A 17897-nucleotide genomic window follows, 5' to 3' on the forward strand; every position below is an offset into this window, starting at 1 on the left:
AATCATGCAAGAAAAAATAGAAGGAAAACGTGGTCCTGGTTGCCGAAGAACGTCTTGACCCAAAAATCTTCGTCAGTGGTATGGAGTAAGCACTACAACATTGTTTAGATTTGCTGCGGACAAAGTGATGATCATGCTGCTGATCGCCAATGTTCTGGCAGAACTTCAAGAAGAAATAGAAATAATTTAAAAAAATTTTCTCCATAGAGGTGACATTTTGTCTTTTAGAATATATCGCAAAAAAGTCCCAGAGAATCAATCGGTGCGTTATATGGTCCCCAAAACGTATCCTATGCTTTAATTTTCATTGAAGTAACGGAAAGATTGCAAGATATATTAACAAAAAACTTGAAACTGAAGAATGGAACCAAAAATAACGTTTTTATTTTATTTCCAAATTTAAGTATCGATAAAACCCACCCTCGTAAACCGTATTTAATTAATTGTGAAATAAAATCCGTCAGCGTCGTGACATTTTAACTGCCGGTGAATTTACGACGAGCGATTTCTAATTGATGGAGAAACCAAAACACAAAATAAGAGCGGCCTCAGTGCTACGCTTATTAAACTTCAAAAGGTTCGTACGGTTCGTAAAATTCCCGCGAACCCTTTGTTCGGAGGTAAAAAGTAAAATGGCGGCAGATTTTATTTCCGGACTGACCCGTTTCCAGAAAAATAATAAATGTTTAGTGGACGAGTCGAGACGATTTCCCATCGGATCGGGACGATGTCCGCCATTAGAATGTTCTGATTATTTCGTCACGTATCGTGCGGACTATCGCATAATATAAATTTCGAATTTATTATTAAAATTTTGATTGATTATTTAAGACCCCGAGAGATGTCTAAAAGCGCGTGGTAAGTAATTTAACGACGGCTCGGAGTTCTTTGAAAGAAAAGTTTCTGTCGGCATTTTCGGACGCCCGATCGTCTTTTTTTTTGCCGCGTTTATTATTTATTATAGAACTTCGTTGGTTGGGTTTTGATCGCCTTCATGAATTTGCTTTATTTCATGTGGTAATATGAATAAAAACTATAGCAATTTTTTTCCATAAAATCCAAACATTAGTTTACTTCTGATACCTAAATGGGCAACCAAATTTCTCGAGATACCACACTTACCAAACCATAGATAACACAGGTCTTCAAAATTAAACTGTTTGACAGATATTTTTATATTAAAGCAAAAAAAAACGATATTTTAAAAATAATTTACTTTTTTATTCAGTACAAAAGGCTTGTTCTAGATGGCTATCCTAATTGAGTCCATTGTCTATCTCTTGCCCGACAATCCCACTCACAAATAAAGCATGGAAATTTTGTATTTTGTTGTTGTCCTAGGGACATGCACCGCATTTTAAGGTCAGGTGATGTTCTTGGTAGTTTATTTTCTTCCAAAAAAGTCCTAAATTTTCATACATTTCTTTTTAAAGCACGCAATATGCAACTGGAACCGAGGCCAGTTCATTGAGTCAATAACCAGGCGATATTCTTTTTTTATACCAGGAATATGGTTGCAATTCACGGTCTCTCTGGTTAAACACTTTGGGCGCTCTGAAATTTGGTGCGAAATCTGAGTCATCTGGGTTGGAATTAGATTCCTCTGATTCTAACGATATGACGTTTTCTTTGAGGCGATAGGTATCGGTACATCTGGTCCATGAGAAACTAGCCGTATAGCAGAGTCAAGATTGGCATACACAATTTGTTTCTTTTTTTTTTGTTGAATCCTTGAACATTACACGAACAAATATAACAATCATCACTGTGAGTCCTCGTCATACCATAGGAACACCAAGGTTTAAACATTTCTTCCTACATTTTTGCCAGTTTTCTTAATTCTTTAATGCAAACGGAACAAACAGTATGATTAGCCCAGGACTTGTCTTGGTCGACATTTTTTATATATAACAAAAGTTATTTGGATTGTTCACACAATGTCTTCTTTCCATACTTATACGTTCTAGAACACTAGAAATACTCACCAACGAGGACAACAGCGGTGAACACAGTAGCACTACTACCAATTCAAACAAACTGTGCATAAACAGGTTATAACGTTATATTGACGCTTCTGCGCCAACTCTGTTGCTTTGCAGAGAAGTCTAATATTATCCAGAGTTGCCAAATTACATTTAATTTCATATTCATGTCATAGGTATGTATATTAATAAAATAAAATAAAATTTTCAAGATATAGAGCGCTATAAAAAAAATGACGCGATAGAGCAAAAATATGGCGTTTTTTGGAAAGAAGGCCTCCATAAACATAGAAATAAGCAAACAGCTTTCAAACATCAAAATCACTGTGGACCTGTGTAATCTAAGATTACTCTCATTGTGACGTCAGTGATCACAACATATTTTAAGAAAGGAGGTCTAATTGTTGCTGTGGTGCAAATCACCTGGTTCCTTACATTTGCAGAATAAGATAATAATAAAATGATATAATAAACCACTCTATTTTTTCTGGAATTATTGGAATTTTCTTGTTACCTTTTTATAATATTTAGTATCTCGTAGTTTGGCAAAAACTATAACTAAGTTATTGTCCTTATAAAAATACTTTTCGACTTTACTGACATTTTTAATAGGGATTATATGTAAAAATGTAAAATGTAAATGTAAATGTGAATGTGAATGTAAAAATGGTACGTAATTCTGGGGCTGAACTTTGACCAGTTCTAAATTGCCTTCAGTCCTTTTTTGCCGATAATTATATATAATTTATACAAATATGTTTTCAGTAATTAATTTCTTGCGAATAAAGTTTATTTATTATTATTATTATTATTATTTTCACGTTCAAGTCCTAATTTAAAATTAATTTAATTTGCAATTAAAAAGAGTTGCTAATTTTATCTGCTTATATCGTAGTGGATACGTGGCAATATTTTCTTGGAAAAAGGTATGCAGAAATAGATATTGTTTTTCCTTATTATTTTTTGCTTTTGCTTGCTAAAATTAGGCAACATGTAGAGGAACAAATCCTTTGGTTAGAGGTATGAAAGGTCTCAGACGTCCTGAACCGGACTAAAAAGCAAAAAAAAATGTTTGTTGCCGTTTTGTCAATATTTCCGACTATTCGTTACATTTTTTGCGCTTCAACATTTCTTCGGTACTCGGACCGATTGCCTGCCTCTATTTCTGTTCAATGACGATCCGTTCAACGTTAGACGAAAGGTCGTGGGAGTGATTAGAATTTTAAGCTGACGCCGTTCCTTCAAACTCCCAAAATATCCCGTAGCAAGTCCCTTTAGAGTCTTAACTAACAGATTAGCCCCTCAAAGGCACGAATTTACGGCGTTGAATGCGAAGCCCTTCGGATGCCTTTTCTACGTTATTGACTAGCATAAAATAAAACGACTTTTCTGAAAGTTGGTCGTTCCTTTTCCTCGCCTTTTTATGCGCCGGGCGGAATTACTTCTTCGAGTCCCCATTCATATTTGGTCGCTTACATAAATTAAGGGAAAAAAATGAAACGGTATAACTTGCCCTAAAGGCGTACACACACTACGTCCGGTTCCGTTCGTTCTTGTTTCGTAGGGTTTTGCTGTTTTCTTATACGATGTTATAGAGAAAATATTACGTGACAAGGTTATAGTATCAGCAAGTGTGATTCACGCCAGATTGGAATAAATTCACTGAGTTACGTGTGACGTGACTATCAAAACTGATGAACCGATTGCTCTCGAACCAGTGACTAAGATATCGTAATTGTCCAAAGTGGCTCGCAACCGTGGGTAACGAAGTTGACGTTTTAAAGTGGAACTTCCCACAAGCTTGGTTCATCCGCAATTAGGTATTATAGAGTTGAAAATCTATTGTTGTTATGATGGGCTACAAAGGAGGAGGCGAATCATTATGTTCATAAAATGAAATGTCATAAATTCCCTTTGAAACTGAGAGTTATTATTTATTTAGAATTATTACTTTAGGCGCCGCAACTTGCTGACGTTTCGCCAATCATCCTGTTGGCTTCTTCAGAGCTTAATTTAAACTAGCTCACATTCTACTCTCTACCTGCTCTGTAGAGTAGAGTATGAAGAAAACAAAAAAAAAGACAACAGTGGCAAGTGTGGGGTTGCTTCAGGACTCATTGTCTTTGAAAGGTTGCGGTGAAGTGTATTTTGTGACGGAATGCTTAATATCTTGAATATGGAAATTATTAGAGGGAAGAGCGTAAACATGAGAGTTGATAACCGATGATTTTTGGGCTGGATGGTGATGTGACAATGCATTAAGGTATCGGTCTGCGTACGTAGGTTTTCTGTAAACAGACTAACCCAATGTTAGGTCAGATCTTCTGTTGGTAAGAATATCTAAGAATGGCAGATTATTATTAATTTCTAATTCAATAGTAGGCTCAACAACAACTGATGCAGGAAGAACTCAGACGTTTTATAAATACTATTACGATACATTAGCCTGCGGAAGTTTCGTTGAAAATTTTTTAAATGTTTATTTTCCTATAAGTTTTAGACCACTGAACAAATCTAATTATTATCTACTATCTACTATTATCTAAATGTATTTTTTTCTACTCCCTTCTCTTCACGTTGATTGGACGTGAACTAAGTATAACCCTAACACGTCAGTATCATGATCTACTTTAGCTAACAACTTTGGGCGTACTTTAGTTGCAGGGTTCGGAACGATGGGACTTCCACAGAATTGAAAAAAATTTGTTTTAAACCGAATATCGGTGGAAAAATAGGTGACAAGTTGAAGCACATATTTTTTAAATTTGTTTATTAACCAAAAGCGTTGTTTGATCCATTAAAATTGTATATTTCAGTTTCGATGTTTTTACTTTCATTGCCCGTCCTTTTATATTTCAACTAATTCACCATGTATAGTTAAGCTCAAGATAAATATATGAAAGGCTACAGGGTGTCAGAGTCAAGAACTAAAACGTATTTTTGAGATTGCGGTTAACTTTACTGGAAATAAAGTGATTATCTTTTGTATAGAAGTTATAGTATAAAATGATGCAATGCAGTGCAATGGACTTAGCAGCATTGCGACTGTATGTAAAAGACATACATTATCTCATTTTAATTTTTAGCCTCAACGCCTTCTTTATTTTTTAACATTAACTTTCAGATTGAACTAAATATGATTTGAATTATGTCGACTATAACGCTGTAGCAGTCGCCCTGTATATAATTCACTAGAAATATATTATTATTCAATTTTCAAATAAGATCATTTCTTTCAATCATAATACACTTTGTAACGATTCTTGAGTCTATAATACCCAAAATTTGGTTCCTTTTAAGCATAAGCTTTACCTACGGTCCGTCAAGAGCAATAAAAAAGTGGAATACATCCATGTTTTTAGTAAGAAAAGTCCCTCTTAAAATTGCTTCAAGCACAAACGACCATCAAACCGTTACCGTGTACGTCGGTCTTTAGGTTTCGCTGGCGGCGTACCGATCCTCACGATTCGACCTCAGACACGGAGAGTCCACGAGGCACGTGGTCAGATCGAGTTGTCGGGGTTTGCTAGGAACGAACTTGACGATATGTATAACACTTTATCTGCTTGTCATCGCCATTGACTGCTCAGCAGTTTCGTTTAACGACCAGAAAAAATTAGATTGTGGCAATTTACATAAATATTTAACGCTTATATTTTGTTACAGCGATGGAAAGTTCATTAGTACCGGCGAGAAAATTCGACTACCAGATGACGTCACAATGGGCTACATTATAGGTAAGTCCAAGAAAAAATATTTAATAACAAAAAACACGTTTTAAAAGAATCTAAATCAAGTTGTGTTATTGTTACTCAAATAGTTAATTAGACGGGAGAAAACCATTACTTGCACAAGAAAGGACCATTTAAGAGATATATTTGTCCCACCCTCCCTGGAAGTATTAAGATATTGAAAAATCCAATAAAAACCCTTTTCCTCGGGTAAATATAATTAGAATTTAGAACGACCTTTTAAAAAATGAATTTGGCATCAGATACCTATTTAATCTTGGTTTTAAATCAAAAAGTAAATTATTATTATTATTTTATTTTATTTTGTGTATTCGAACTCAATAATTTGGAACAGTATACACCATATAATAAACGGAATGAATATTTGCGTTTGTTTTAACTGGCGATGATAAAATGTCACGCAACAGATGGGGTCAAAAAATTTGACAGGTGAATAACCTGCTTTTGTCGGATACAAAAAGATAGAACGGGTTTTGTGTGTGGGTGTCTGCGAAACGTCCGTACGTCCGATTAGGGACAATTTACAGCAATTACGGACGTTTAATCTAATTGACGTTTCCTCAATTTAGCGATGATACCAACGTTTGTGACGGGTACAAATCGTCTCTTATACGATTCCAGGGATTTTGTTCCTCGTGCAGCACATTTTGATATCCTATCGACTCCGAAAGAAACTTTCTTATTTTTAGGTATATTGTAGGTACCTATGAAACAACATTTCATAGAGGATAATAATGCAAAAAGGCGACATTTTAGTTATATAGTGATTAATAGAATTGCTCATCGTGGTTAGTTACTAGTTAGTTATATGTCAGTTGAAATTATTGGCTCATTTATCAAAAACTGCAAACCATTATCCGTTTGCAGCACTTCTGGATTGCAAACTGGCAAACTCAATCCTTGCTGACTTATTATTAATCTTTTTAATATACTTTATTTTTTCTTTGCAGTCCGTCGGTTTGTTTGGTTAATTTCGCTTGAAATGTTTCAGAACATCTACTCAAGAAGCCCCTCACCGTAGTAGATCAATTTCACTCACACTTAGAACCAATGAAATTTATCCGAAGGGACATGATCGAAGATCAGGTGAGTCGTTTTCAAGTAAAAAAAAAATAAAATATTTTACAAATTTCCTTTAGCAAGCGTTTTTAGTAACGAATATTTTCGGAAATACTGCACGTTTTTTTCAATTTACGTTTTGTTGCTTTTGCCAAAAACAAGTCGTTGTAAGCCTGATTGACAGTGGATGGTCAATGTGGTAGTGATATTCCAGAAAAGTCTTTGTTTAGATCAGTAACTTTCTGAAATTTTGCACTTAACTTACTTAAATATTTTATCATTTCTTTGAATGTAAAAGATGGAAGATTGTGAATTGTGTGTGTGAAAACATCACTCACCATCCTCTTGGGACTTAAAGCTGCGGCGCCTATGGGGTTTGTTAAAAAATCATTTTGAAATTGCCTAGTCGAGGTAAGGAAATACCATGGCTTTGAGGAGGTGTAACGATTAATAAATAAATTTCGGCTTTGCTAATTAAATGTCGGCAGACATACATAGCGAGCCCTTGGGAATGTTAAAGGTTATATTCTGGTAGAATCAGCGGTCCTTTTGTATTGTAAACGTTGCTCGAGAAATGCCTTGTTTAGTTACGATTTTGTTGAAATTTGAAAACTTCATTTATAATGATAAACTTAACCGATAGTATTGCCAAAGAGACGTACACCATTGACTTTTTTGGAATTTCTGTTCTTTACTTCGAATAAGCTACTAAAAGTATAACTTTTTCGTTAGTTATTTTCGTATCTTGTCTTCTTTTCGGGTAAAAAAATAATATAAGAATAATAAAAAATTGCAAAATTTATTTTTATGAACATTTATTTTTTGAATTAGCAATTATGACCACCATCAGCTTAATTGCAGGCAGTTCTACTACTTAAAGATTTTCCAACAAGAAACTAAACTAGCCCAGCGTTGGCGCACGAATGAAATATTAGAGTATTTTTAGAAGTTTAAAATGACGTCATAGTTAAAATTATCTATACGTTATGTAATATTGTATGCGATGTGTAATCTAATGTTGACTGATTCTGTATTGAATTTACAATAATTTAAATGTCATTACGTTGGTAATAAATGTCTTTGAATAACACGCAAGCGAATCAAGATTTAGGTATGTCCTGTATTAACTATTTTAAAACGTACGATATTCACATCCTAAATTTCATAATTACGCTTATATCTATGATACGATATATACGATATCACATATTAGAAACAAAAGAACTATCCTGTTCGATAAATATACCATTTTTAACAGAATTTTGTTTATTATTTTTGAGAGGTAAACGCAAACTTTTTACTCTAAAATACAAATAAGACATTAGTGTCTTTTAAGAATTTTAGAAATATTTATTATTATTATTATTATTATTATTATTAAATATTATATATAATAGGGGAGTTAGCTAGAATTTCTTCCGTCTGATCTTGTTTTTATATCCGATATGGTCTAGTGGCTAGGATACCTGGCTTTCACCCAGGAGGCTCGGGTTCGATTCCCGGTATCGGAATAACAGTTTTTTTTGTTGGTTTTGTTCATTATTATTTATTAAATTTGATCTAAATTATGTAACTTGTTTTTAGCCCCTTAACCATTTTTGGTAATTTAACAAACGTTTTAGCAATCAGTTTTATAGTTTTAATTTTTGTTGCAGATTTCGTTCAGCTACGCCAAAATAAAGGACGAATGGAACGTTGTTAGAATCGAAGGATTCGACGAGAAGTATGACCAAAACAGGTATGGACTTATTTTTGAAAGTAGATTTAGATGATGACTGAAAGTGTTGAACAATCTGTGTGTAATTTGTAGGAAGTGTAGTAGTGCATACTGTAATGAGTATGACATGCTAACGTATTATTATTATTATACGTATTATTTCAAAATCGAATTGTAACTGTAATTTGTTAAATTACACAGCACATTTTTATAAATATGTTTTAAATTCTCATATAATGGTATAATAGTGGATATTGCTTATTAATTTATAAGTTTTACAGCAATATCTGGTAATTCTGTTTATTTTATTTATAAAATTTATACTAGATTTTAACAAGTGATTGAAAATTTTGCAAAATGTTTCAGCGTAACAATGTAATTTACACTATTTTTATAATGAAAGGTTACATATTATATTTTAGTTGTAATATTGACTATATCTTATTGCAAATTTGTGTCGGATGTTCCTAGTACCATATAAATTTTTTATTTTTAAAAATAAATTAATGAAATTTAATGCATAGGGATATCACATAAATGTACCTTAATTGGCATATGGTATTGTTTTGCATTATTTGGCGCTATTGGGAGCTGTAATAAGATACATTTTTATGTAGTATTTATTGTAAAAATCAAACTAATTTTAATAAGTTATGTCAAAAAATGAAAAACATCTTAAACCAGAAGTGATGGAAAATAATGAAATATTTCAAAAAAAGTAAAAATTTTATTTATGTCATATGCCAAATATCATTTGTTTATTTTTAGTTAAAAAAAGAGCCATACCGATTTGTAGTGCACTATAAGAAAATGTATTTTGCTCTATGTGTTTGGCGATATATAGCTTTTATGAACAAAATTTGGTGCTGCAGAACAAAAGTAAAATAAAAAGTCAATAAATTTAGTGAAATTCGTATTAATTAAAATTTAAATTGCTTTTATTACAAAAAATATACACAAAAACAATAATTTCAATTCCTTAGAAAACTAAGAACCAAGTTTTATTTCAGCAAACATGTTTGATGTGCAGTGTGCAAAAATAAATTTATGATTTAAATATTATTGCTTATCAGATATATCAGATATGGTTATCTCTACAAGAGTCATGTCCAGATATTGGTGCGGCAAAAAACATCTTTAAAATATTAGTACTTTCGCAGTGTTTTAATACGAGGTAAGACAACTGTTGCTATTTACGAATACACGTGACAAGACTCTGTCGCACCAGTGTTCGAATCAGAGTTATTGTCCAAAACTGACAGTTCTTCGAAATGTCTCAATCTTGATATATTTTTAATTTGTTAGAAAATTTCATTCGCGGTCCTTCTTTTGGTTTAAATTCTTTTAGACTTCCTTGGCCTCCAAGTTCCACTTTTTATATAAAAAAAAAGAAATACAAAAATATTCTTTGCAACTTTACATTTGGTCCTAAATTTCCGGTTAAGTTTCCAAGTAGTATTTCTAATGATTTTTCGAATTTCTAGTAAAATCAGATTTTTTTTGAAGAATTGGTATCAATGTTAGATTATTATTTTTTGTTATTATTTTAAAAATATCGCTGTTAGTTTTATCTTCGAAAACTTCAATTAATGAAGCAATGCATCAATCATTTAAAAGTTTTTTGCTTCTTAATCTTTTTTAACCATGGTGAAAATTAAAAAAAAAAATTAGTTTAATTGACCTTTGAATTGTTTTCTATAGTAACAAAACAATATTTAGGGCGTAAGTTTGACTTAAATTTAAATAGGACCGTTACGTTTTGAAAATAATATTGTACGTAACACGTCCCCAAAGTGCTTTTACCGCATTTAGGTAATAGTATATTATGCAACAAGTGCGGTAAACGGCATTTGACTTACGAGTTTTTAATAAACGAGTGAGTTAACAAGTTTACCGAACGTGTTGCATACTATACTTTTTCTATGACCGTTAGTTTTTGGGTACATTTTCGCAAAACAACATGAATATATTCACTGACATGACTGTCAGAATTGACAAACGTCAAAATTCAAAGCGTGGGAAATATCTCCGAAAACATTCGATTGCCCCCAAATCCCTGCGGTAAAATCCCGGAAATGTCCGAAGGGGCTCGGAATCGTGAGAGACGAAACTGACGTGGTAAAGTGACGCTTCCCGAACGCTAGATCGATGGGTAATTAGATATTTTACAGACGGGAGTAGAAAAATCAATTTTCTACCCCCGACTTTACCTACATATATTTCTAACGGAAATCTTGTAAAATTGGTTAGTTTTGGTTAGTTTTGTATTTGCATATTTACCTTGGGAGATTAAAACTATAAATATATGAATATATGAGATGGTATATGCGTATAAAATATGTATAAATAATTTTTGTATTGGCTTGTAAGTAAATGTTTATTTAGTGCAAATTTAAAATTATAGGGTTCGAATTGCGATCGTAAATTAAATTTCAGGTTTCTCGTCAGGGTTTTACTTACATGAGCGGTCCTGCTTTTATTTACTTTCAAAATATTTTAGACAGATTCAACGGCCTTAGTATAGAGGTTAAGCAAGTAATTTTTTGTATCATTTTTTGAATGAACCTCGAAACTGATTTGGGAAAGTTGGTGGCCCAGTTAACTAGCCTTTTAGGTGGACAAATTGTGTACAATTTCATATAAGCTCGGAAAGCTGCAATGGTCACTGAATTCCGATCTCAATTAAAATTGATATTTGAAGATAATGGACAGTAAGAATGATATGTTATTAAACGTTTTAAAAATAAAGAATTTGCGAATTAATAATCAAATTCCATATTGACACCCATCCATCCATTTGTAAAAAAAATGAAGTAAACAGAAAAACCTACTTAGGATTGGAGAATATAGACGGAGGTTGAGTTAATAGAGTTAAAAGTTAAATATGTTAATGAGGACTTGAAGGTAATCAATATGTCAGTGATGTCAGTTTTGAGCCCGTCAAACAAATCAAAAGAATTGTATGTTTACAACTACCATTGACCAAAATTGACCAAACAATAATACCAAACTACAAAAGTCTTACAGATTCATAATAGTTTGATGTGAATGTGGAGTTTCCATAACTATTTTTGAAACCTACAAGGATAATGTATACCCGTGTTCTGCAAAAAAAAAACATTTGCCGAAAAGAAGATTTAATTTCACGTAGCAGCTGCTCCAATTTTATAGAAAAGGTTTATTTGGCCGCGTTTTAAAATATCTTTGGATAAGCGAAGGTAATAAATTGCGACGTAAACGTCAAGAAAAAAACAATGTTTTACGAGAAAGCGTTAATAAAAAGCCCTTTTTGCTTTTTAATACGAATTGTTGAAGTCACGCGAAGGTAAACACAATTTTAAATTAGAATTTTTTAGTTCGTCGTCAAATGTACCGATTCTGAAATGTTCTATACCCCTCTTTATAATCGGCTATTTGTAAAATCGTGCAGACCCCACAATTTCCAATTAATGTTGAACACGTAGACTTTACACCGTGCGAGGTCGATAAATTTTCCGTCAACAATTTTTCATCCGCGCTAGAAAGAGGATGCAGGTGTACCGCAATTGATGCAAATGGTGTTCGCATACAGGGTGGTTCGCGTTGAAGTCCTCTTCTAACCTATCCATTTTTGGTACGGCGTACTGTATTAATACTCACAAAAAGCCTTACGGTTTTTGAATAAAAACTTAAATTACATTCATATTTTTAAAAATCTATACGTAAATAAAATTTAATGTATACTTTTGTAGGTAATCAAAAAACACCTGTATTTTTCTTGGGTTGGACCTAAATGTAAAAACATTACATACGCAATGTTGCAAAAATTTGAGTTCTTGCTTTAAAATTGGAGAAAATATTTTCAAAAAGCACATCACCCTGGAATTATAAATATGGTCCTGTTAAAGACTACTAATAAGAAACATCTGGTTAACAAAGAACTTAAGCTAAGTAAAATAAAATCGTTTAGTTATTATCGACTGCTAGAACAAGGTAAAACAAACATGATATTGCGAATAAACATATTATAAATATTAATAATGTGCAATAAGGTGTATTAAAATACGAGGAATTTTAGACACGCGAGTTTTCATCATTGTTATATTGGACCATATATTTATGACATCCCGTAGTACGTATATTGACGAAATACAATATATAAGTTCCATTTCGGGTAGATCTGACCATTATTCCTGTATTTGAGAAAATATTTCTGAAATACAGATTATCATATATGGACGTATACCAAATTCGCAAAAGTTTCTATTAGTTTTCCCATATACTTCCTATGTACTCGTGTGTGCTCGTATGCTCTCGAAATCGCTTCAATTTATGGACCTGCCAGTTTAGAAAACGCAGTAACTCTTTAATAACACACAATTGCGGAATATCAATTTACTCGAGCGTAGGCAGGAATACTGGTCGTAACAAATTGTCACTTTAAATTGCGTATGAAAAAAAAAAAGACATTTCCAACAAACATTTAATACTAGGATCACCAGACTCCGCCGTAAATTTCGCTCTTCCAATTCGCACAGGTTCAGAAGCCGAAATTTTATCCTCCCATTCACATTTTGTAAAATATTAGATACCAAAACTTAAAAAATTGCTATGTTTAACTATTATAAAAAAAATTACCGTTGTTAATATTATTTTATTCCACTATTGGTTGCTGCTATGTTTGGGGATATTAACTGTTATTGATTAATAATAATAATTATTAATTCCACTATTTTTCAATAGAACTGCAAGTACGGTTTAATTTGTTAATATAAATAAACAATTTACGTGTTCTTAAAAAAAACTGAGTTCAACTGAACCAAGAAAAAATGTGCAGGTTTGGTAAATGCAAATCGGATTTTATTAATAAGCTTATAATAGAATTGCGAGTGGTGGTTATACAAAAATTAGGACAAAATTATGCAAAGCAACAATCCTGTTTCTGTTTCTGACAGTCTGTGCTTTTTGCAAAAGGTTCAGATTTTCCAAAAATATTTCATCATTCGTCAGCTATTAAAATTTGCAGTAAATATTTGACTGTTAGTGTTCTTTTTAGATACATAATTTTCATTCACTTGGTATTGTTATTACAAAATTACTCACTGAATTTCTTGGTCTCTCACCGGTCTCGGCCATTGCAATCCGCGCTTATGAAATCAATTTACGTCTGGTAGATTATTTATTTAGGAGAAAATCTATATATTGTACATTTGTTTGGTATTTCAGTTTTGCATGCACTCAATGAATTAATCATTTTTATGACTTTGTGATGTGATGATTTTTATGAGTTTGTCTTTCTCCACAGTAATTTAGTGTAAAATCTTTTTTTTTATTAAAAGGCGTCAAGACATCAGTACATGTTTCAAGCACTCAAATATTCATCGCCAAGCGGTAAACATGGTGTGCTACAACACCGTGCCTTTAACAATTACAAAATATGACAATATTGCAACATCTATATATATAGACAATCAGGTAGTAATAGATAATTAATTACCGTTGTAGGGTTATAAATTTAAATTGAACAACGTACGCGCATTTAAATCCAACTGGTCTTTAAGTAATAGAATCCAATATCTCATTTTAAATTAATTTACCCAATTTAGTTTGGTTCTTTTTGTTTCATTATACAAAATATCAAAATTATCGTCAAACTTGTGTATTTCTGAATTTAAATGAATGGCATCCGCTTGTCCGCTATAAATTTTGGGACGTAATCCCCATTTCCACTTGTAGACTCCGAACTTTTGGGTTTTTCGTAATTCAGTTTTATTCTTACACATTTTCCATTGGTGTTTTTAATTTTAAAAGCAATCTTAAGATCAAATTTATATAAATCAGGAAAAACTCAAGAGTCTGGAGTCTACAAGTTGAAATATAGATCATGGAACATTTAACAAATGTATTAACGAACATAAAAAAGCGTATAAAAATAAATTTAGGATTCTAACTTTGCCATTCATTCAAATTAAAAAATACACAAGTTTGACGACAATTTTGGTATTTTACATAATGAAGCAAAAAGCAAAAAACTAAATTTGTTAAACTAATTAATAAAATCTATTACTTAACGACCAATTTGATTTAAATGTGCGTCCGTCGTTAAATTTAAATTTATAACCCTCCACTGGTAATTAAGAATCTATTATTACCTAATTATATATATAGATGTCGGAAAATTGTATATATGTTTTGTATTTGATAAAGGCACGCTGTTTTCGAAACAGCTCTCCTAACGTAATAAATAACTGTGAAAATCTAAACAATTTTTGTTCTAATTTAATTGTGTCAAATGGATTTTTATTAAGTAAAAGCCACCTCAGTTCAATTAAATACAAAATGTTTGGAGGAGATTTATTTACTTTTATTTACATAAAGCTAGAGTAATTTTCGTTATTGTTTGGTTATTGTTCAGATTTTTCGATAATAAAAATGTGCTTATGCTCCCGATAACCGAAAAGCACATTTTGATATTAGTCACGTGACCGATATCACGGCAGTAAATTCGAAAAATTTCACCTGAAGGTTGAGTTACATGCAAAAATATCGAAACAAGATATTTGAAAAATTGTTTAGAATGACATTTTAGAGCTTATACACAATTAGGAAACCAAAAAATAGTAACATATTAAATATCCCATCCCTTGCAAATATATTTTTTGAAAATTATTGATAAATATTTAACATAAAAATTTAAACTGAAGTAAAATTTACAAAAAAACTGTTTATCTGGAGGTTTGAGGGTACGAGATTGTTTCCCCTGATTTTAAGCGTATCCGCAGAGCAAAAAAAAAACAACAAAAAACGGCCTCTTTCAAATCCAATTAATTTCTTCTCCCGACACCTGCCAAAAAATTCGTCATCACAAAGGATTCGTTTCGATGCCGAAAATTGCCCAAAATCTGACCCGGCCAGCGTACCCAACCCCCATTCAACGCCATGATTCAGCGGTTTCATTCCATTACTAATGACACGTTTTCTCTTTCAGGTTTTTGTCCTTGCATTGTTTCCTATTTCCACAGTTCAACTTCTGCCCGACCAGGAGAAAAAGATGAAGTTCTGCCGAAGCGACCCTTTGGATTACGGAGGAAAATTGACAATAATAAAACATGTGAATTTCGGGTATGGTTCTGGCATTATGTTTAGGAGCTCTGAGTTTACGACTACGTCAAATTATTGGGACGGTTTGTGGAATTCATAGTTTTAGCTTTTAGCTGACATAAACATAACAGACCATATTTTTTAATCTGACTACTCATTCGACTACTTTGACAAAATAAATTTAAAAATGATGAATTTTCAATTAAGGAAAATTAAAAATTTTGTTTTTCATTTTTTGCCTCAAATTTTTGGTAATATGTAATGCATTTAAAACAGTATTTAACTTCTAATAAGAGTATCACATATTACGTTTCTCTAACAAAAATATTCTTTAATTAGTTGATTGCTAGCTTTAACTTGTTAAACCAGTTTTTTGGTTTATAGGCGGGGAGTTGTCTTCTTTTTCTTTTAGCTAAGGCTCGAAGAATAGTTGAATGCGGACTCCTAGTCATAATGCCTTTACTTTAAACATAGTTGGTACAACTGAAAGATAACAATCATTAATAGACTTCAGAATCGTGCAATTACTGTCATTACACCATGGTAATTAACTCAATTTCGCATGAAGCAGAACGTCTAATTATACAGATTCTAAAAAACAATGACTTACAGTTCTATATGAGACTCTTTTGCAGAAACCCTTACTCTATAATCATTGGTATTTCGGATACATAATTATTTAGTCGGTTGGAAGAATAGTAATTGTTGTTGTCTTCGCTGTTTGGCCACTGAAAATCTGTGATTTGTATTAGTAGGTCTGGTATACCATTTAATTACGTAAGTTAAGAATTGTTAGGTTAGGAACTAGTCTGGAATTGTTTTTGTAGAGCGGTTAAATTTTTGAAAGCTAGATGGATCTCCTCTTCATTTTCGTATGTAACAAAAATGTCCCAAATTGTTTAATATTTATTTATTTTTTAATTTTTCTTTTAGTTTTAATATTATTTCAACCAAGAATAAGAAAGACATATGATTTGTTTTAAGTTGTAGAATATCATTTTTAACATTATTTGTTACAAAGTGACTTTGATTTATCATTTTGTGATACACTTCGCTACAAAAGATACTGTATATAAAAACGCATTAGCAATAATTTATCAACATTAAGGTGCAATGTTTATATAGAAATCTCTATCACAATTATTTGCTCAAACATTGTAAAGTTTGGTAGTAATTTTGTACAGCACTGTATAGGAATAAATAAATAAATAGTTTTCTCATTTAAAATGTTTAAAAGGTTTAAAGTTGTTTTATTATTTTTGTATGTTGACAATTATTGTAAATTATAATTAAAACGTTATGGTGGAGAGAACAGGTTGTGGTTTTATTTTTACAATAATTATTTATATCACTACCAAGGGAAAAAAGGAATTGATGTATTTAAACAATCGTTTTAAAGACCTAAAATCGTTTCTTAATTAAGGTCACGCCCATTTGCATACTATAGAAAGACGAGTTTGGTGAATAAAAGCGTTACTACTGGTAATTATAGATATGGGCAAGATAATTGAGATACTAATTATTCTAAGAATAATATTACATATATTATATTAATAATTATAAACATTATTATTATTAAGTTGATATTAATTTGTGGAAAACAATGACGGGTCTACAATATTTTCTAGCATATTATCAGCGTCCCACATTCTTTTTTATTTTAATAACAGGTTCGACCCTCTTATTCCATTTTTAACTATCCACAGTTAAAGTTCCAAAAAGGTTTCAACATACCTAATTTTAAAAGTGGTATTATGCTTTACGTCACAGTGATATGGCGGAAGGCGAAGAATTATCATATTTCGTTTTGGATCGATTTCGTCCAAAGAGGTTATTCAAATTTACAATATCCAGTAATTACTTTCTCAGCATGTTTGAAATTGCTTCTTTTTTTAAAGTAGGACAATGAAGGATATCATTTTTTTCTAAGACGTATTTTTCGGAGGAATAGGAGCTACCATTTGACGGAAGTACTCTTCAAAAACTTCACCATTCTTCAGCATGTTTTTATGATAGTCTCCTGTTCGTACTGATGGAAATGGTAGTTAGCCACCACTGACAAATCAATTTTTGGTAACAATTTTTTACGTTTTCCAGAAGGTGCTTTTAAGCTTGCCTCACTCTTTTAAATTTTCATCTTGCCTAGTCTTACCAGCAGTACATTCTTAATTTACCCAAGTTTCCTCGAGATAATAGATATTCCTGTTTTCCCTTCTAAACTGTCACCAGCAGATGATTTGGCATTTCTTTATTACAAGGTATATTGTGTTTGGAGTTTTTCCTTCAAAGTTTTCCACAATTTTTTTG

The 17897-nt window shown here is 31.9% G+C and overlaps 1 protein-coding gene and 1 non-coding gene across 2 annotated transcripts in view; both read left to right on the plus strand.

The window, feature by feature from the left end:
* The window catches only part of LOC132703788 (fringe glycosyltransferase), a 128000-nt gene extending 111106 nt beyond the window's left edge, over positions 1–16894 (plus strand). The window contains exons 7-10 of the mRNA XM_060673261.1: positions 5649–5719; positions 6726–6820; positions 8449–8531; positions 15478–16894. Coding sequence (XP_060529244.1) covers positions 5649–5719; positions 6726–6820; positions 8449–8531; positions 15478–15544 — 316 coding nt within the window. The 3' untranslated portion in view covers positions 15545–16894. The remainder of the gene's footprint in view (positions 1–5648; positions 5720–6725; positions 6821–8448; positions 8532–15477) is intronic.
* On the plus strand, positions 8233–8304 carry Trnae-uuc (transfer RNA glutamic acid (anticodon UUC)). The gene has a single exon. It is a non-coding gene; the product is annotated as a tRNA-Glu (tRNA).
* Positions 16895–17897: the final 1003 nt, after the last annotated feature.

This window comes from Cylas formicarius, unplaced genomic scaffold, assembly GCF_029955315.1.
Source record: "Cylas formicarius isolate icCylForm1 unplaced genomic scaffold, icCylForm1.1 PGA_scaffold_6__28_contigs__length_40554024, whole genome shotgun sequence".
NCBI classification, from domain to species: Eukaryota; Metazoa; Arthropoda; class Insecta; order Coleoptera; family Brentidae; genus Cylas; species Cylas formicarius.